At 40.2% G+C, this 22,315-nt stretch overlaps 1 protein-coding gene across 1 annotated transcript in view; it reads right to left on the reverse strand.

The window, feature by feature from the left end:
• Positions 1–21,521, reverse strand: part of LOC111157795 (F-box protein 16) — a 45,849-nt gene extending 24,328 nt beyond the window's left edge. Inside the window, exons 1-4 of the mRNA XM_022519452.1 lie at positions 21,453–21,521; positions 17,230–17,365; positions 9,141–9,176; positions 991–1,197 (exon numbers count right to left, since the gene is read on the reverse strand). Coding sequence (XP_022375160.1) covers positions 991–1,197; positions 9,141–9,176; positions 17,230–17,328 — 342 coding nt within the window. The 5' untranslated portion in view covers positions 17,329–17,365; positions 21,453–21,521. The remainder of the gene's footprint in view (positions 1–990; positions 1,198–9,140; positions 9,177–17,229; positions 17,366–21,452) is intronic.
• Positions 21,522–22,315: the final 794 nt, after the last annotated feature.

The raw sequence follows: 22,315 nt of genomic DNA on the forward strand, positions 1-22,315 counted from the left end.
TTTCTTTGAGTACTTTAATGGTTTCCTTTGATTTCATACCAATCTTTTCTCCTACTAGAATTTTTTTCAGACAGCTGTCCAATTGTTCTAACACCATTTATTGAGTAACTCCTCTTTCCTACTGCATTCATTTTCTTAATTTTAATTAAGACTAAAATTATGTTACACATCTGTGCAAGACTGACATGTGATACATATGATCTGTGTAACGGGTAACAAGTAATTTCCAGTGTTACCAGACTCTAGGAAAATTCTCAAAAAAATGGCTACCCATTTCATCTTAAAAGCAATTAAAGTACACTTTAACAGACTGTGGACTTAACTTGTAGGAAAACAATATAGTCAGCCCCTTTTCCAAGGCCAATGGAAGTGAGTCTACTTACTCTGAACTCTTTTAGTCTTTTTTTTTTTTTTTTAAGATTTTATTTATTTATTTATTTGAGAGACGGAGTGAGTGAGAGAGCGAGCGAGCATACGAACAGGGGTAGAGGGAGAAGGAGAGGGAGGCCAGCCTGCAGGGCTCGATCCCAGGACTCTGGGACCATGACCTGAGCCAAAGACAGACACTTAACCAACTGGGCCACCCAGGTGCCCCCAGAACTCTTTTAAGTCTTGTACTCTTTGTACCTTATTTTGAGCTTTTCTGTTTATGAAAAGCCTGCACTATACAATTTGCAATAGTTTTCTAGTTATATGCTTTATAATATAAGACTATTCTGCTCATGAACCATTTCATATGTATGTTTGTCTCTTCAACCAGCAAATACTATTCTGTGGACACTAATGATGTCTTACATCATTTAACATCTACTTTTGAGCAGTAAATACAGAGGCACAAAGAAGACAGGGGTTAATTCAAACTATATAGACTACACATACTGACAATCTCATCTATTTCTTGGTTTTGCATGTGTGCTTTTCCCCCCCCTCATTTTAGAATTTTCTAGGCTATCACTACAAAACATGTATACAGATTCTTTGCCTTTTTACCTGTGCACAACGACAAAGGCTTCGTGGGTCCAGGAAAGAAAAGATGTATAGAGATAACACCCTTGGAAGCTTGGTAGTAAAATCCAGAGCTTCAGCTGGAATTTTTTCTTGAAGTTTTCGACAGCAGAACTTTTGCTGTGACAGGGAGCAACGTTCTAACAGGCTTGTCAAGATTCTTCTCCGTTGAGAGTCTGTCCATTTGTCAAACTGGAAAAAAGAAAGATTAAAAAAAACCTGCAGGTTCAGTTTGATACCAGAGATTCATTAGAGGAATGGATAAGAATGGTATAGAATTGAGTTTAATTATTTTATTCCTAATGAATAGCATGTATCTCTTCCCCTAATTAACAAATGTGATGTTTTGTTACTTACCTATTCTTCCTCACATATATACATGTGAGCATGTGCAAGACCTGAGTGTGTACACAAAAGTGTGTGCACTTGACCTCAGAACTTGTAGTTACATAAGGAAAGTAAGTTGGGAGCTGGCCATATTCAAAAACTGAGAAAATATATACTTAAAAATATAATTTCAGGGACACCTGGGTGGCTCAGTCAGTTGGGCATCTGCCTTCTGCTCAGGTCATGATCCCAGGGTCCTAGGATTGAGCCTCACAGGGGAGCTTCCCTCTCCCCCTCCTTTGCAGCTCCCCCTGCTTGTACTCTCATGCTCTCTCTGTCAAATACATAAATATAACTTTCAAAAATGTATATATATATTTATATATATAAAATTTCAAGAGAAGACACCTGGGCAGCTCCTCTCTGGCCAGACTTTCTGTACTGGCTCATAAGTGCCAAACTCCAGGACCAGGAACAAAGCTTTGCATTCACCATTGGAGATAAGGTATACTATCTAAATATCCCTGAGAAGGGTTAAAGTCCCACTAATGTGTTAATGATTGATTGGAGAGAAAATGTCAATAGGAAGACATGGTGGGTGGGGATGGGGAGTGTCGGAGACAGGCAGGAGATGCCAGAGTAATCTGAGCGAGGGCAAACAAGAGCTTTGGTCACTTCACTATTTTCCCTAGAGATAACACTAAACAGTCCCAACATCAATGACTGATCGATGATAAGAATCTGAGGGCTGGCCAAAACCAAAAGAAAGACTTTTCTGGGAACACCTACCGACTGAACGAGCCACTTTACTGGAGGTCTAAACCTCTCTTTTTTTTCTTAGCCCATTTTAAAGACGAGAGATAGGAAAGTTTGGGGCGGCCTATATTTTGTACACTATTGCATTTTGCATATAGATATTTTCTATGGTTGTCTCAAGCTAGTGAGAATTTTATAAGAAATTTTAGTTGTAATCATAAAATACACTACCTAAAAAGGCATATAAAGCATGACAAGTCAACTTCATTATAGTTTTATGAAGTATTTTTTTTTTTAAAGATTTTATTTATTTACTTAGAGAGGGCAAGAGGGAGAGAGAGAAAGTGCGTGAGCCAGGGGAGGGGCAGAGAAGCAGACTCCCCGATGAGTAGGGAGCCCGACGCTGGACTCGATCCCAGGACTTTGGGATCATGACCTGAGCCAAAGGTAGACGCTTAACCGCTGAGCCACCCAGGCACCCATGATGTATTTTTTTAAATTGGCAAGAATACTTCTTGATAAAAACTATTCACTATTATATATATCTATTTCATGACCCAAGAATCTCAGTTTGCAAACTATAATTCAAGCGGGAAGAAGAATGTAGAGAGCAAGATGGAGTCACTCATGTCAAGCAGTGACATAACCAGCCAAGGATGTTGTACCTGAGACCAGATATCACCAAAAACAACAGAGACTGGCAGTACTAAGGACTGATAATCATTAAGGCCCCAGGAACCTGAAGGAACCAAGAGCTGATAATCACTAGAAGGCCTGCAAAGTCTCAAGACCGATTAAATTCCTTTAAACAGAAGATTTCTGCAGCGAACTGTCAAAATCTGCAGACACTGACCCTTCCACTTCTGACCTTACAGACTGACGGCCTTACCTGATTGATCTCAAACATCATAGGGATTCTCCACTGCTTGAACATCACAGCAGTATGATCTGAGAGCTGACCTAGACTAGACCGAGACCTCACCTCAACTGCGTGCTCAGGGACTGACCTCGCATTTGGTTCATTGCCCCTTGTATAGCTTCTCTGTTCTGTGACTTTGTATGGTACTTTGTTTTGTGTGACGTGTATGAAGCCACGTTAAATACGCAATGATAGGTCATTGTTTGGAATCCTGACATTGTGGAAAGATACAACTCGTGTAGAGGCCTTGACAATGGGCTTGCAGCAGGGGAGAAAAAACCCAAAACCTCAACTTACAAATAAATGAATAAAATCTATTCATGTGTGAGTGTTCCCTGATTTCTCCTCTCCCTATTTCTGTACAACTCATATTTCCAGCTCTCCCAATGGGGGATTTCTTTCCTTTTGGGATGGACTATTAGAATGAAGAGAGAAGGCAGACCAGAATGACTGGGGCCAGGGGAAGAACTGTCAGAGAAACCACACTGATCTACAAAATAGCCAAGGGGAAAGTGTGAAAAGAGAGAAAAGCAGTTAGGTTTTTGGCTTGTTGGGAGTTTAGGGGTTCAGAATGTCATTGCCGCGACAGCAATTAGAGACTGTGAGAGAAATGAGGAATGAAGGAAGTATTAAAAAGAAAACCACAGTACAAAATGGAGTCACTTATGTTAAGGGCCCCATGTCAGCAAAGCAAGATTTAATACTAACCTAATTGTAATATTATATATCCCCCAGGAATATAACCTTTAACTAATCAACCTGGAATTTCCTGGTCAGCACTAGGAATTTACCAACAGATCCCTTCCATTCCCCTTAGGAAAGCAATGTTACCTAAAACAATGTGTTCTTTGCTAATAATTTCCGTTGTTAGGCTCCCTCTCTACCTTTCAAAACCTTTCCTTTTCTGTAGCTCAATGGAGCTCCTTTCTATTTGCAAGATAGAATGCTACCTGATTCACAAATTGCTCAATATAGTCAATTTGATCTTTTAAATTATTCAAGTTGAATTTCTGTTGTTTAACAAAGGAAGACCTGAGACGTACTGTCGAGTTTTAAACTGGTTCTGCTGTGATTTTTTTTTCTTTGAAACACGAAGTGAAAATTAGAATTCATTTTAAAATTGCTTTTAGGGGCGCCTGGGTGGCTCAGTGGGTTAAGCCGCTGCCTTCGGCTCAGGTCATGATCTCAGGGTCCTGGGATCGAGTCCCGCATCGGGCTCTCTGCTCAGCAGGGAGCCTGCTTCCCTCTCTCTCTCTCTCTCTCTCTCTCTCTCTGCCTGCCTCTCCATCTACTGTGATCTCTCTCTCTGTCAAATAAATAAATAAAATCTTTAAAAAAAAAATAAATAAAAAAAAAATAAAATTGCTTTTAGGCAGCATTCTGTGGTTCTGTAGAAACTGAGCTACATGGGACCCAGGATGATTATGTTTACAAAAAAAATTTATATTATAATATTATAATATTTATATTATATTGTAATCACTGCAGGAAAGCAGAATAACCAAAAATGCCTAACCATAGGGGATCAGCTATGTAAACTGTAATATCTCAACATGATAAGAGGAAGTATGGCATTACAGATTGATGATGGGTTTGGGAATGAAGCCATGGGAAATCTCACTTACAGTATTCTATTATTTTTAATACTTTTTAGAAATAAATCACTAAATCCCCAGCTCTACCACTACCAACCTCTCAATTTCCTCTTTTATACATTAAGAATAATTATATCTAAATTGTAGGGTTGTTGTGAGGATTAAAAAATTATATATGTATAAAATTCTTAATAAGGCAACACGCCTCATTGTAGACATGGTAGCTATCATTATAAAATATCAAAGTGATGTTAAGAATAATAAGTATGTGGGTTAAATCAGTCTGAAAAGAATATATATGCAAACAATTAAATTAAAACGCATAAGATTATCATATCTGCAAATTGGCAAGGCTGGGAAGTACATTTAGAATGACTGAGGTTAGCTCATCTACTTTCACTGCTGCCCACAAAAAGAGAATGAGCTCAGGTTGAAGAACAGTGATTTAAAAGCAATATAAAAGAACCCTAGGATTATAAAATGCTGAAGAAATCTATAAAAGAAAACATTAAAACATTTCCCTCTAGAGATTAAAAAGATAATTACATTGGTTTCTCATTTATTTCCCTGATTACCATGGTCAAAAGGTAATTTATATCTGGTTTTGATAGGTGTTCTTTGCCTCGAGGGATTTTTCCTTTCTAATTGTGTTTGTTTAGGCTAATAGAAAATGAATTTGCATTCCTTGAACTCCTTCCAAATGAAGGTGGGTTGATGACTCAGAAGAATGCTTCATAGTTGGGGAAAATCCCTTTGGAATTTAAAAGGTGCTAGGAATAATCCAAAGAGTAAATAATCCGTGGAAGAGTTAACTGTCCAGGAATTTGATAATCTCCTACATCCCTCCCATCACCTTTCAAGTAAAGATACCCATAACATAGTAGAAATCCAAGATGTGAGATTTCCGGAGTAGCTAGGACCATTCTTCCATCCTGGTATCACCTACAGTACCTCCCTTTACAGTTAGTTCCCTTTTTAAAATATTATTTATATCAATTGTATTATGCTATGTTATATTATATCACAATTATGATATGCTTATATTTTATAATTATTTTAATGCCTTTTTATAGAATTGTAAAAATCCTGCGTTTGGAGTAGTTGCTCCAAGGATTTTTACTGCAGTTGCAGGAAGTGAGGGCAGTTGCTAGAGCCTTCGGGTTCCACTCCTCTCACACCGAATGGCAAGGAAAAGTTCACAGTGTGTGAGGCACAAGATAAAGAGGAAGGCCTGTTATTGTTTGCTTATTGGTTATTTATCTCAATCTGGTGGACTTTTTTTTTTAATGTTTTATTTATTTATTTGAGAGAGAGAGAGCAAGAGAGAGAGAGAAAGAAAGATTGAGAGAACCAGTTGGGGAGGGGCAGAGGGAGAATCAGGCTCCCTGCTGAGTAGCCCTATGCAGAGGGATGCCCGTGGCTCAGTTGGTTAAGTGTCTGCCTTTGGCTTAGGTCATGATCCCAGGGTTTTGGGATCATGACCTAAGCCAAAGGCAGACACTTAACCAACTGAGCCACCAGGGGCATCCCTCTGGTTGAATTTCTGAGTCCTATTATCAAAAACTGATTTTCACATTAAAGCAAGAACACATTATTATTTAAAAGTTTCAAAAAGGTACATATACAATTAAACATGAAAATCCTCTGTAACTGCTCTTCGTCATCCAATCTCATTCTATCTTCCTAGATGGACACTATGCACAATTTGAAGTTATCCATTTCTATGCATTAGCATACACATACAGCCATCAATAAGGAAACAATTAAATAAATTAGAGTATAACCACCCTGTAGGATACTGTGCAGCAGTTTAAAAACACAAGAAAATATAGCCAGAAATGACCTGACATGTAGTAAACCCAGAGCATATTGTTTTCTCATTCTTTCATGGCATATTCATTTTCTCATTCATTCCTTCATCATGGCTATATCACAATCTATTTACTCAATTTATTACTGACACCATTTACAGTACAAAAAAAAAAAAAAAAAGAAAAAGGAAAAAAACCCAACTTCAATATTCTGAAACATGCCTTTTCATGTCCTGTGTGAGTATTTCTCTAGGGCGGATAAACAGAAGTGGAATTACAGGTTCAAAGGACATTTGCACTTAAAACTTCAATCAATCCCATCAAATTGTCTTTTAAGTCTTTACCACTTTACAGTCCCTCCAACCGTGTTTATGCATATCCTCCTACTCTCCAATAAATCCTTACTTACATTGGATATTATCTAGCTCCTCAATTTTTGTCATATAGGCAAAAGGAGAGGTTGGGAATCTCACCACCCAGGTGCCCTGTCCAGATTATTTAATACTAGATTTACTTCTAATACTAGATTGAGCTTTAAACTGATACTTGATCCCTACAATGAATAGCCCAAGTAATGCTAAGTGAAAAAAGAAAAAGAAAAAAAAAGTTGTATACTTATTTTTCCTTTCTTTTCTTGGAAATGTATTTCTTATGTTATCAACCTCTTATGGTATTCCTGAAAATAAACAAAAAAACTAAAATGTGGGGGTTCCTGGGTGGTTCAGTCAGCTGAGCATCTGCCTTAGCTTGGGTCATGATCCTGGGGTCCTGGGATCCAGCCCCTTCTCCCTCTGCTCAGCGGGGAGACTGCTTCTTCCTCTCCCTCTGCCAGACACTCCCCCCCCCACCCCTGCTTGTGCTTGTGCTCTCTCTGTCAAATGAATCAATAAAATCATAAAAAAATTAAAAAATAATAAAAACTAAAATGGAGAGAGAAAATTAAATAAGGCAAATTGTAAATATGCCCCTCAAACAATTCACGTGGCATTTGTGCAGGTATATGGACTACCACACGATATAGTGACTTTAAAGTGTAAATTTGTTGTGGGACAAAAGAGAAAACCCAGTAAGTATCACTTATTCATTTAGAAAGCATTTTTTAAGTATCAAGGAATATGTAAAGGACAAGATATAAAACCATGTCTTCCCCCTGTAAATGAGTCTGTTGGAGAAGAGAGATCTTTGCAAATGTATTTCTATTTGCTATGATAAAAGTAGTAGTATCAAGGAATATGTAAAGGACAAGATATAAAACCATGTCTTCCCCCTGTAAATGAGTCTGTTGGAGAAGAGAGATCTTTGCAAATGTATTTCTATTTGCTATGATAAAAGAAAAGAAAAGCAAGATCTTTTAAAAAATATAAAGACCTTGAAATTTTTACAGAATGGTATCAAAAATATTTAACAACTGGTAATGCCACCAACTAATGAAAAGTTGGTCACATCAAATACTGGCTGAACACTGGCCTTGGTTACATTAATTAGGGGTTTCCACTGATAGTATGTGGAATGACAGTATAAAAAAACACTTATTCCAAATAAGTCTCTTTTTAAGTTGTTGGTAACAGACATAAAGCTAGTTTAGAAATATAAATAGGATATGAGAAAAACTTAGCTAGATTTTAAATTTTTGATATTTTTAATTTCTTAATTTTTATCATATTTACAAAATATTGTTATTATTTTGAATAGGTAATACAGTCACATAATTTAAAAAAATCAAAAGGTCCAAAATGTTCTTCAGCTAAAGGAGTCCCTTCCACCCTGTTCCAGATTTACAGTTCTCCCTGGGGGAAACAAATGTTGTTGCCTTTTTTCTTGCGTATCCTTCCAGATATACTATGCAAATAATTTTTAAAAATTTACTTAAATTAACAAATATCCTAGACTGCAGTTTGTAGATCAACACAAAAAAGAACCAGTGACCAACTAAGACAATCAAGAACATTAAGAAACAGTATTTTTTGTTAATCTAGTGCAATGGACTAAATGTTTGTATCCCCCCCCGCCCCCAACATACACACAAATTCATACATTGAAACCTAACCCACAAGGTGGTGGTACTAGAAGGGGGTTGCTTTGGGAGGGAATTAGGTCACAAGGGTGAAGCCCTTATGAATGAGATTAGTATCCTTATAAGAGACCCCAGAGAGCTCCCTCCCTCCTCCTGCCATGTGAGGTTAGAGTGAAACAATGACCATCTATGAACCAGAAAGTGGTGTCCCCAGACACCAAATCTGCCCATGCCTTGATCTTGGACTTCCCAGCCTCTACAACTATGAAAAATAAATTTCTGTTGCTTATAAGCTACCCACTTACCTATCTACTTAGGTTTCTTAATTCTTGTTACGTGTAATCAACTTGAAATATCCCACCTTTAAAGCATACAGTCAATGCTTTTTCTTTAAGGGAACATCTCTGACCTGGATTATAACAGTGGACAAGATGCCCTCTCCAATGAGTTTCAGTAACGAAGTGTCTAGAGAAGTTTGGGATGCTATAACAAAATACATAGACTGGTTAGCTAGCTGTCGTCTCAGATCCAACTCACCTTTATAAACCCTACTCTGTGAGTATAGAACCCTAACTGATATGTACAGAGAGTACCAGTCGAATTTCTCAGTCAATGAGTGATCACTTATTACCTTATGTTCAAACAGAATTCTTTGTGCTCTATGATAATGTGACATAACATAATAGAGAAGTAACTATATTTTAAATGGTTACCCATTTTCCAAGCAGAGCTCTTCTTTCTTCAAATATCTACAATAAATAAAAAGAATGGCATGATTTTGTATTTCATGGTTCAAAATACCCATTATAAGAAAGATTATCATTAAGGTATCAATAAATAAAAACTGACAGTCTTTTCATTATACCAATGAATATAAAAAGACAGACTTCACTCCTGAGAGGGTACTTTCCTTATTTTTAACTTGGAGACAGTATAGTTTTTCTCAATTTCTCCATGTGGAATAATTCATCTTAAAGAAAAAGCAATGCTTTTTTTGTTAAGGGAAAGACATAAGAATGGAACTGTAAGGTGAAATCAGTTTTAGAATTTGAAAGGATATGAAAAAAACGGACAAAAGAAAGAGAAAAATGGAGATCCTCTCTCAAATATCAATCATATGAGAACGCATGAATTTATGAGTGAGCAGCTCCGTTTTTTATATTTCGTCATGTACACATATCGTGGGTGTACATGCACTGATATGTTTCCAGGATTAGAAATTTGTGTATGTGTACCTCTGGGCTCACAACTCGGTGTTCACCTGGATAGGCTTGTTATGATATACTCGTTAGCACAGACACCATGCCATTTTTACATCTCTACTGTAGAATACATAGCATATTACAGGTACTCCTGTTTGCTGGATTGAATGAATTGGTTGTGGTAAGTAATGTTCTTATGGATGTAGCAGTACAATGTGGGTGGATTTATATATTAGTGTGGAGGTGTTTTCCTGAGCACCAGTCATATGTGTATTTGAATGAATGAGGAAAGGAGAATGGCAGAGGAGGGAGTTATGGAGAGAGGAAGCAAGGGAGAGTCACGAACAGATGTGAATGTCTCTCTCTCCCCCACACTCAGGCCCTCTGTCAGCTTTCAAAATTGGGATTGATGTTTTCCTCTTACTTTTAGCACTGCCTAAATTCTCTAGTGCTGTAAGAATGTTCCCACTTGGAGACTAACTAAGGCCCATTTCTTTCCTTTTTGTGGAGGAGGATGATGATCTGGTTTTATGCTTCTAACAGATAATGCTTTCCTTCCTTTTTTAGATTCTCAAACTCTAGTTTGAAAGGGCACACAAAAGGGGGGTTAAAATAATTGGTTCAAAACAACCTCAAGGCCAGTGAAATGTCAGTTTTGCTCCTGGCCAGAGAATCTCCTTCATTACAGGTAGACATTTTTCTCATATTAGAGAAGAAGAAAAAGAAGGCCCTTCTCCCCTGCCCCTTATTAACCCTCACCTGGGCTATTAGGACCCTCAAATAATGGCAACAGATAAACGTGGGATTTCTGGATGAAAATAGAAGAGAACCCATAGAATAAAGAAGATTTTAAAATGTGGCTTCAGATATTTCCTGAACTCTTCATTTTATCTAACCAAAGTCTACCAGTCATCTGTTGTTGGATCCAAGTCACCAGCTCCAGTACTTCTCAGAGGCCCAGGGGATCGAACTCCTCCCAACTAATTTCCAGTTATAACCCATGTTCCACGTGGGCTTTATAGAGTTTGGTATGGCTCTCATCATCTCTGGTCATTTTATCTTCCCATGTGGATTACAACCACTTTCTCTATAATCTGTCAAAGTTGCAAGGCAGGCCCTCAAACACCTGTTGATTGAACAACAACAAAAATGTTTCAAAAGTCATAGCATTTTATTTATTTTTTTTTAAAGATTTTTATTTATTTATTTATTTGACAGAGAGAGAGAGATCACAAGTAGGCAGAGAGGCAGGCAGAGGGAGAGGGAAAAGCAGGCTCCCTGCTGAGCAGAGAGCCCGATGCGGGGCTCGATCCCAGGACCCCGAGATCATGACCTGAGCTGAAGGCAGAGGCTTTAACCCACTGAGCCACCCAGGTGCCCCCAAAGTCATAGCATTTTAGAGCTAAAAGGAACCCCTAAGATCTTTTGAATTTCCTTATTTTAGAGAGGACAAGCAGAGGCCCAAAGGCTTACATTTATAAATTTTTACAAATCACTGGTTCCAAGCTGTCTGTTCAGCTCAACTCTGTACTGGTTCCTCACTAGAACTGTGGTCTTCCTCATCCTGACATCCAGCCCTACATTTGCAATAACTGTTGGGGGAAGGAGAAAATATTAAGTCTTAAGATCATAACCTCTTTTCGAAAGGAGGATGAGGTGACCATCATGGTGCCCAGTGACAATATGGGGCATTGGAAACAAAGGGGCATTGACTTGGAGGGGGAAGGATAGTTAGTAAGAAGGTAGCAGGAAAGGAATGGGGTGGGAAGCGGGAGTGTACTCAGGCTAAAACAGTGAGTTTTGTTGTTGTTGTTGTTGTTGTTGTTGTTGTTTTAGAGGGTGGGGAGGGACAGAAGCAGAGGGAGAGAGAGAATCTGGACCAGGCTCCACACCCAGTGCAGAGCCCAACTCAGGGCTCGATCTCACAGACCTGAGACCATGACTGAGCCAAAATCAAGAGTCGAATGCTTAACTGTCCCTAAAGCAATAGTCTTTGGAGGGTCAATGACCAAGTCTAAGGAGGTCCAAGCAAATCCAGTTCTTACAAAGGCATCTAGACCCAGGTAGAGACCAATGGGAGAAAGGAAAACCACTAGACAAGCTCAGATCTGGGTCTGACTCTACTCTTGCAAGAAAGAGAATTTGGGACACATTATTTGTCAGGCCTCGGGTTTGGAGCAAGTCTTCATTTCAAAGACTTGCAATCAAGTTTGGCATCTTAAAGAGCTAGAAAACAAAGTATTGATTCAAAACAGAAATATTAAAATGGATCTGCTCTCCTCTCAGAGCACTGCAGTTTGTTTATATCACAGTTTACTTGGAGCCTGCTGTTAAGTCAAAAATCCTACGGTTGTTATTTTAGTCTGTTGACAGTGCAGTTACATATTTCGCCATGTGACGTCATTACAGTGTAGGAGTGAGACATTTAGGGGCTCCAAAATTATGATTGGTTAATGGCAACAAGGTGCTTTTTCTCAGAACACCTTTTAACATGTACTGTACTACATCTCGAAAAAGAAACGTTGGTTACTTTCAACTAAAGCACTGGATGGCAGGGGCGCCTGCTTCTCCCTCTGCCTCTGTCTGCTCCTCCCCCAGCTTATGCTCATTCTCTCTCTCTGACAAATAAATAAAATCTTAAAAAAAAATTAAAACATTAGATGGCTAGGTGGCAAAGAAATGCCCACTTTTAAAACACTCTTCCTCTCAAAATTCGTAGTGCTCAAGTTATTTTGAAATCTGTTACATTTGCTCCTGCTGATCATGCTGTCTTTGAAGGCATCTGAATTTGAATTCAATCTCTCTGCCTTTTTTTTTTTAAGATTTTATTTATTTATTTGACAGAGATCACAAGCAGGCGGAGAAGCAGGTGGGGGCGGGAAGAGGGGGGAAGCAGGCTCCCTGCTGAGCAGAGAGCCCGATGCAGGGCTCGATCCCAGGACCCCGAGACCATGACCTGAGCTGAAGGCAGAGGCTTTAACCCACTGAGCCACCCAGGTGCCCCTCAATCTCTCTGCATTAAGTCTGCTGTGAAGTTCAATTCCTGTACCCCAATGAGCATTGAGTGTTGTATGGAGGTGATGAATCACGACATTGTACACCTGAAACTAATATGACACTGTATGTTAACTAACTAGAATTTAAGTAAAAAAATTTTAAATCCTGTGACCCTTTTTAAGACTGAAATAGTTACACATTTTACATCTTACTACAGAATCAAAGACAGACAAAAATAAAACAAAAATAAAAACAAGGACCTCAAAATTACACTGATCATTGGTGACACATGCCCTATTTAGAAGTATAGAAAAATCCTTAAAATTATTGTATGGACACCTTCTGCCAAGCTGTGTCTGTGGTGTCTATTTTTAATACCCTTTATATAGTCAGAATGTTAGATCTGGAAACAACTCTGAGGTAATCTCATCCAACTCACTTATTTTATAAGGAGGATTGTAAAGCCCAGAGAAAGTAGGTTACTTACTCAAGTCAGACAGGAAAGTATCAGTGATCTGGAACCAGAATTTTCAATTCCCAGAGTTATTGTTTTCTCTTTACTTTTATTTACATCATTTTGAGATTATTTTAAAATTTGGAATTTTAGAAATTTTGTTATACTATGTAAAGTAAAAAATGAAAGCTTTCTTCCTACAGGACCACCTCCTCTGGAAACCACTATTAATAGTTTGGGATTGGGGCGCCCAGCTGGCTCAGTCACTGGAACAAGTGATTCTTGATCTTGGGGTTGTAAGTTCAAGCCTCACACTGGGTATAGAGATTACTTTAAAAAAATAGTTTGGTATACCTGGATACAAATTTAATATGGGTCTATATATATTTCTACATATACATATGTGTGTACATACATGCACAGATTTTAAAAAATAATTTTAGTACAAACTGGAACTCAACCACAAAATAACTCCTTGATAAAAAAAGTAAGAGCTAGGAACACCTGGGTGGCTTAGTTGGTTAAATGTCCAACTCCTGACCTCAGCTCAGGTCATGATCTTGGGGTTGTGGAATCATACCCTGGGTGGGGCTCCTTGCTCAACAGGGAGTCTGCTTAAGATTCCCTCTCTCCCTCTCTCTCTGCATCCCCCTCAAACAAATAAATCTTTTTTTTAAAAATGAGAGGTCTAGGGGCACCTGGGTGGCTCAGTGGGTTAAGGCTCTGCTCAGCAGGGAGCCTGTTTCCCACCTTTCTCTCTGCCTTCTGCTCTGCCTACTTCTTATCTCTCTCTCTCTCTGTCAAATAAATAAATAAAATCTTTAAAAGTAAAAGAGAGGTCTATGGGATGCTTGGGTAGCTCAGTTGGTTGAGCATCTGCCTTTGGCTCAGGTCATGATCCCAGAGTCCTGGGATTGAGCCCTGCCTGCATCAGGCTCCCTGCTCGACGGGAAGCCTGCTTCTCCCTCTTCCTTCTTTGCTCCCTCTGCTTGTGCTCTCTGTCAAATAAATAAATAAAATCTTAAAAAAAATTAAAAATTAAAAAATAAAAATGAGAGGTCTAAAGAACAAAATAAATATTATCTCTAGAAATTATCATTTTGAGACAAAAGCTATTAAAAATTCAAGATAAGATGAGGGCTGTGATTCACTGCCTGGGGTTTATTCACCCACCTGTTGGAAGTGCTGTTGGCTCTCAGCCATGAACTTGAGAGCTCTGCTTTATTCAAAGCCAGGCCCTTCCAGGGGCAGGTAGCCCCTACTAGATGGTCAGTGTAGAAGTATATTTTTTATTATTTATTTATTTATTTAGGCAAACTCTACACCCAATGTGGGTCTCAAATGAACCCTGATATTGAGAGTTGGATGCTCTACCAACTATGCCAGCCAGGCGCCCCACTGTGGAACTATAAAGGCTGGTGGCTACAGGGCCAGGCTTCAAACATGTGGCCTTTGTCCCTTCCCCTCTACATCTCCCCTCACCCACCTCCCCTCCTTTCCCCTCCCTTCCCTGGTGCTGATCCAGAGAGCCCTCCACAGTCGAAGCCCTACATGCCAATCTCAGAGTCTACTTCTCTAGTAAACCAACCTGCAACAGGCAATCAGGCAATTAAGGCTTTTTTTCAATGGGGCGCCTGTGTGGCTCAGTTGGTTAAGCAGCTGTCTTTGGCCTAGGTCCTGGGATGAAGCCCCCCCCTTGCTCAGCAAGAGCCTGCTTTTCCCTCTCCCTCTGCGTCCCCTCTCCCCCTGCTTGTTCTCTCTCTGTCACATAAAAGAATAGCATATGGAAAAAAAAGATACTTTCTCCCTGGCTGCTAAATTGATCAAGACTCCTAATTTTTCAAAGAAAATCTCTGAAATCAAGGCATCCAACAAATACGTATTTCAATTCAAGTCTTTTCCATGTATGTGTAAAGCCTTCACTATTCTAGGAGAAAACAGATTTCAAAACTAAACACCGAAGTTTTTTAGGGGGAGGGGGGATAGCAGAGAAGCCGTTATATAAACTGTTGGAGCGCCAAGAACGTTTACACACAGGTGCTCAGTAAGCAGTTGCTGAGCTGAATATAAAGGGCTTTCCATAGACTTGCTTGTGTTCAGGGCCAGATAAAGGCCGGATTTTGGTCTCTCATTCTCTGTCTTTCCTTTTGTTTCTCCTGGTCCCTCCTCTTATTCTATGTCTCATTCTTCTTTCCTCACTTCTTTTATCTTTTTCCTTTTCAGTCTCTCTCCCTTTTATTTCTCACTACTCCCATCACTACACTGGCTGCTCTCTCTCTCGCCAGATTGCTCGCGTTTCACATCAGAGGAGTAGAACAGGAAAGTACTGAACAGGAGGGGTCAGACTGATGCTCGTGTTTTCCCAGGGTAGTTAGCATATCTGTTCAGTGTAGAGGCAAAGGGTCAAATCCAGACTAAGGAAGGAAGGATTTAGGGACAGGAAGGGGAGCGTCCGTGAAGGAGGTCCCAGGGAAGATGGCTGAACTTTGACTCCATCTTTTGTGCCTCAGGAACTATGTCAGGCACTGGAAATACAGAGAGAAAAGACACAATCTCAACTCTTAACACATTACAGCTGACTGGGAAAGTGGGTAAACAGTGATGAGAGCAAAGAGAAGCAAATAGGAGGAGGCCTTCTGGAGAAAATGACATTCAAGTTGCTCGTAGGGGAGGCAACAAGGAGAGCGAAGGAGTGGAGGTGTGAGAGGGCCTGGCTCATCTGGAGGCTACTTTGTTGGTCTGGGCCTAGGATGGGACTCCTGCAGTGGCAGGGCTTGGAACTGACAGGTTGGCTGAGGTCGACCTAAGAAAAGTCCCCAGTGCTAGGCATAGGGGTTTGGAATTTACTCTTTGGAGCAGGGCCTGTTACCAGTTTCACACAAAATGATGACCTTGGTATTTTATTTTAGCTTTTAATTCTATTTATTTTTCTTGTTTTAGTTTGGTATTTTAGGAAATACCAAATACCACTCTGGGACCAGAATAGAAGATGGATTGGTCGGGAGAGAGGCGATGAAACCCGTTAGGGGTTACAGCGGTGCATCGGGCAAAGGGTGAGGGTGATGAGGGTGTGAATTGACAATGGGAAGCTGGAGGCAAATGGATGAATGAAGGAGAGGGGCCCAGATGAAGAGGAAGACTTCTAGAACTTGAAAATGAATTGCGTGTGGAAGTGAGGGGGTGCTGGTAGACATATCTCCCTGGGCCTCCATCTCACTCTCCTAAATGTCTTGGAATACCAAGAGGGCCAGGTCTCCATTGCTCTTTCCTTGGGCCATTTTTCCAAGGTACATTTGGAGCAAGGCAACCTTGAGTAATGAGGTACTATCTCCCTCGGGAACCAAGGGCAGACTGTTACTGCTTACTATAAAAGCAAAGGACTCCCTAGGCTCACTGTTCCTCAGTTGTCATGCAAACCCATGGTGTGTGTAGTATTTTTCCATGCCTTCTGGAGCACTCCTGTTGGACAAGGTGGGTGAAGAGAACCAATGCCAACATGTTGCTCCTGCCACTTGCTGCACGGTGAGTAAAAAAGATTTTTGTCTCTGATCCAAGAATCTTGTGTTTTCCTATGAAATGGTAGTGTCTTCTATGCCATAAGTAATGGGCTAAGTTATAAGTTTGTAGATTGGGAGAAACCAACCCAGAGCTGGCAGGGAGGAGGATGATTTCTGGCTTGAGTGACTTGGTGTAAAGTGATGCCTTTTACCAGGAGGAGGAACTGGGGTGTAGGAGCAAGATAATGAGGTCAGTCTTATTGATGTTGATTGTCTTTTACTGACAATTAGGTGTGGTCCTTATAACAGGGATTGATAATAGGAGCTCACTGATCTGTTGGTAAATTCTGCCTCCAACTGAAGCAGGAATAGAAATCCCGAGAGGCTGGCCAGTGACACCCCAGCATGATACTCGGTTTCCCACCTCTGCAATCCTCTGGTGTATTATTCTATGAGTGCTTCCCCAGAAAGCAGGTAGGAAATAAACTTCTTAGGAGAAGCTGAGTAAGGTGAGTCATCAGTTGAGACTTACTCATTTTATTTGGTTAAATGTGCAGCATTATTCAGTAACTGCAATTCTAGCAAGAAAATCTTTTTCTGGGAACTCCTCACAGACTACCCTCACAGATATAAAATAGCTCTGGTCACTTACCCGGTCATTCAAAAGCTGATGGTTTAGAGGTGTCCAGGTACTCATCTTTGTCTGCATTTTGGGGGCATCTGTACTTTTTGGAGGTGCAAATGCCATCATGAAATAACAGAATATTCTTCCATAAGAAAAACCATACCTATCAGAAGAAATGAAACATAGGATCTTCAGAATACTAAAAATACTAAGACCATACCATCTTTTAGTACACTGAGAGAGAGAACTGGGGAGGGAGAAGAACATGTACTGGGAACATTTTATAGGTCAGGCACTTTATTTGCATGCTTAATTAAAGCTCATAACAATCTGAGGAGGTGGTGGGTTTTAGCTCATTTTATAGATGAAGAAAATGAGGCTCACTGACGTCACACACCCTGCCTAAGTTTATACAGACAGACAGTAGATTGTGGAACTAGAAATCAGATCAGGTCTGCTTAAATTACTTCTAGCTAAGAACATACCCACCTGGCCAGAAAGAAGTATTTAATTTATAAAATCATAGTGCAATATAAATCACTCCATCCTGGTCCCTTGTCTTTCTTCCTCCCCTCTCTGTGATACCTAAGTAACAAGGGTTCTAGCTTGATACCATATTTAAGAAGTAGAATGGTGTAGCGGACAAATCTGAGCCTTTAGAGATGGATATATTTGGGTTTACTGGGGGAAATGTGCTGTTTTTAGGCACCCAGTCTAGGTCTTTGTTCATTTGATTAAAACACTTTAATTTCCATGAAGAATTACTTGCCCCTTATTGTTTAGAATCTGCTGGGTTGGTTAATCAAGGTCGCCTCTCCTTCCCCAGCCAAGACCTGGTCATGAGACCAAGCTACGCCAGTGGGACTGATGCTGGCTCCTCCTAACTTGACAGCTGAGGTGGTTGTTAACAATAGCATCAGTGCCCTGTTAAGTTGCACCTGCTGCCTTACCCCTCAGAAGCCCCTTGTCCTTTCTTGCCCATTTTTTGTAAGCTATCTGATTATCCTTGCAATGAATTTCTTCTTTCTGCTTATTTACTTACATTGTAAATATTATATTTGCTTACATTAAAAAAAATACAAAACTTTTTATTTTATACAGGTTTGATCCTGGCTCTAAAACTTACTAGCTGTATAACATTTTGCAACTTATTCAGTCTATCTGAGCTTTTAATCTATCTGCATCTACCTTCAACCACTGTTTCAAAGATTGTAGAAAATGGGTCCAACAGAGTGCCTGACAGATGGGCAGTCTCAGTAACTAATAACTTTCCTGCAACCTTTCTTAGAATTTGACAGAGTGCCTCAAACCCCGTCAGAGGGGGGCGACTGGGTGGCTCAGTCAGTTGAGCAACTGCCTTAGGCTCAGGTCATGATCTCAGGGTCCTGGGATCAAGGCCCACATCAGGCTCCCTGCTCCGTGGGGAGTCTGCTTCTCCTTCTCCCTCTACCCCTCTCTCCACTCATGCTCTCTGTCTCTCTCTCTCAAATAAATAAATAAAATCCTAAAAACAAAAACAAAAACAAAACTATTGGAGGGCCACAGCAAACAAAAAAAATTTTAAAAGATTTTATTTATTTATTTTACAGAGAGAGATAGTGAGAGAGGAAACACAAGCAGGGGCAGTAGGAGAGGGAGAAGTAGGCTTCCCGTAGAGCAGGGAGCCCGACTCGGGGCTCGAACCCAGGACCCTGGGATCATGACTGGAGCTGGAGGCAAATGCCTAATGACTGAGCCACCTGGGCACCCTGATAGTTTCAATATTATATCCTCAGAGTTTCTACTTGCTACTGCCTTCCTTCCTCTCTGAAGATGGGTTTCATATTAAAGCCAGAGCTTGCCTCCCTGATCTATGGGCTCCAAAAATTACTATACAGCAGCAAAGATTGGGCAATTTAAAAAGAAAACATTACTTTTTGGCTGATATGGGATTCCCCCAAAAGCTAGATCTGAAATCTCTGAGGCTCTCCCTTGACAGGTAATATTCTCTCTCAGGTTTGAGTTCTAGCTGAAGATAAAGCCAATGTTTGAAAACTACAGGGGCATCATTACCCAATTGCTTCTTCGCAGTTGCCTACTGCCACCAAACCACTGGTATAAAGAGGACTCACATCAGCACTCACATTCTTCCCAACCTCTAACACCTAATTACCTGAGTCACACATGGTTAGCCAAATTGCAAAATGTATAAGAAATTATTTCATTACAGTATTATTAATTGGCAGCTATAAAAGTATGTGTGAGCGGGCAAATTATAGATACAAAGTGTGGTCTCTGAGCCTAGATCTGCTCAGTTAAAAATCACATATATTTTTTGTTTGTTTGTTTTGTATCGTTATTTATGTTTGATTTTTCTTCTCTTTAAACCAGTGTTGTTTTTAATTCCTTTTTTTTTTTAAGGGCCATAAAACTCTTCAAAAACATGATGAAAGCTATGAATCCCTTCCCTAGAAAAATGCTCATGAACATAAAATTTTGCTCACCCCAGGTGAAAAACTCCTCCTGTAAGCTGAGAACTTTCCAGTTTGCGGAAGAAACAAGCTAGGCACAATTTCTGAATTAAGACAAAGTAGCTTCTCTTGGGCTTCCCTAAGGCCCAGCACTGGCTGTTTTCTTTTTCCCTGGTACCTAACAGTTAGAAATTATTTGAACTAGCCTTTTTTCAATCATCATGGTTTTTAGGACATACAGCCTCTTGGTAATACAATTCTGCAGAAGCATTCAAATGGGGTTGTCCTGCTCTTGCTTTGTCATTATCCTTTTGTGTTTTCTTCCACTCCAGAAGATGAGTAGTGTACATTCCTGCATGCACACACATGTTCACAGCATTAACACTCAGGACTATTACAAAGACAGACATTTTAATATAACATACAGAAGAAGTAACTGTCCCCACTCTGTCAGCAAGACAAAGCAAGTTGTCTTCCTCTCCTCCCACATCTAAGCTTGCTGTTGTTTTTTGTGTGACTCTTTCCACCTTAATGGCTGTCTTTGAATGTTGGTCCTTAACTTTTCCTTGAATGAATAGGAAGAAAGGGGTGCCTGGGTGGCTCAGTGGGTTAAGCCTCTGCCTTCAGCTCAGGTCATGATCTCAGGGATCAATCCATCGAGTCCCGCGCCGGGCTGTCTGTTCAGCAGGGAGCCTGCTTCTCCCTCTCTGTCTACCTGCCTCTCTGTCTACTTGTGATCTCTGTCTGTCAAATAAATAAATAAAACCTTAAGAAAAATAAAAAAGACCAGTCGAAGGGCACCTGGGTGGCTCAGTAGGTTAAGCCTCTGCCTTTGGCTGATCCTAGGATCCTGGATCCTAGGATGGATCCCCATGTTGGACTCTCTGTTCAGTGGGGAGCCTGCTGCTTCTTCTCCCTCTGCCTGCCATTCCCCCTGCCTGCTCTCTTTGTCTCTGTCAAATAAATAAATAAAATCTTAAAAAAAAAAAAAAGACCAGTTGATTATATCACTTTTCAGTTCAAAAACCTTCAGAGACTCTCTGATGGCTACAGCATAACCAGACTCCTTATCATGGAAGTCTATGTCCACTATGAATTTACCTTTTCAGCCTCATTCCCACCCCCGTCCCCATGCACTATCTACCCAGACACACTGAACTTTGGTACAAAACAACTAGTACAGAACTCTGATGCCTTTTTCCTCATGTGGTTTTCTTACATAGCTCACGTGAATCCTAATCCCAGTGCTACATAATTGGTGCTCAAATATTTGTCAAATCAACTGAGTGCATGAATACAATAGTGGAGAAGAAGCAGTTTAAAGATTAAAACTAATAGAAATGTAGGATAAAACTCAGAACATTATGACTTGAGCACTGGAATTAAACTCAGGATTATTGGGTTTTTACTTGGAATTTACAGAGCAGAATAGGATTGAATTTCTCTGCCAACACACATTGTGCATTGCAGTATCATTAGAAAAGAAAATGATATTATCAGGAAATTATCAGGAAATAAGGTACGGTTAGATTTAAATACGAATTCATCTTATATCCAACTAGTTAGACACAAAGCAAAAACTACACTAAAGATAAAGGGCTAGTGTTTGATAGGCACAGAAATAATGAACTGTTGTTAATTTCCTAAGCATGAAGCACCTGGCATTTTAACTGCAGTTGAAGCGGAGCAAAATATTATCCCCAGGAGCACTAACAAGGTTTGTGAGAGGCCCATGAGGATCTCAGAGTGGAGATCTGAAAAGAGTCTCCATCCTTTTCATGCACAGCCCACGGCTCTCACCTCTTTCTGCTCACCTCCCTCTTCAAGCCTCAAGCGCTGGTGTTTCCATGGCAGCCTTTTCTTTGACTCCGTCCAGCCCCCGCCCTTCCTTCCAGGAATCCAATCACCTCCTATAAATCCTTTTGCTGGCATCGCGGGTCTCTTAGGCAACAATGAGTGGTCTCTTGATTGGTCAAGAGATTCGGGAAGGCTGGTTCCAAAATTGGGCACACGGATAAAATTAAAAAAGACCGAGCGCCAAGAAGGTGGGAGGGGCTGCAATCTCCCCATATAAAGCTGGGAGACTGATGTGTCCAATCCCGACACAAGCAGCATCGACAAGCACTCAAGACATATTAGTGTTCCAACAGAAGGCAACCTACTGAGCATGCCCAGTTATATTTCTCTGGTCATTCCAGGGCTTCGAAATGGAAACTCCACTTTTCCGGGTTTTAAGAGTGGCCAACAGGTAAAAGAGGGTAGGAGGAAAAAGAACTCGCTGCTGGTTCCATGAAAGAAGAGCACCTGCCACAGGAAGTGGAAGGACGTGGGAAAATTGCCCAACACACAAACTCACAAATGCTTCAGCATGAATTTCAACAGAAATTCAGGCTGACTGACAGATACACCAGGGAACCAGCAGATGGCATGGCTTAATAAGAATAACCCAAAGTTGGAAAATTTTACGGTCCGGTCTAATTAAATTTCCTGAGCACCCACCATATAACACAAGAACTAAAACACAAGAACACACGAATGAAAAAGATCTTATGAGAAAGTCTGGAAAATGCAACGTGTAAATAACCAATATAAAGCCCACATTGATAACTTTTTGTGATAGAACTATAAACACGTGCTGGAGAACAACCAAAAATTCAAAATTC

Source organism: Enhydra lutris, unplaced genomic scaffold (genome assembly GCF_002288905.1).
Source record: "Enhydra lutris kenyoni isolate GAN:26980312 unplaced genomic scaffold, ASM228890v2 scaffoldscaffold3, whole genome shotgun sequence".
Classification (NCBI taxonomy): domain Eukaryota; kingdom Metazoa; phylum Chordata; class Mammalia; order Carnivora; family Mustelidae; genus Enhydra; species Enhydra lutris.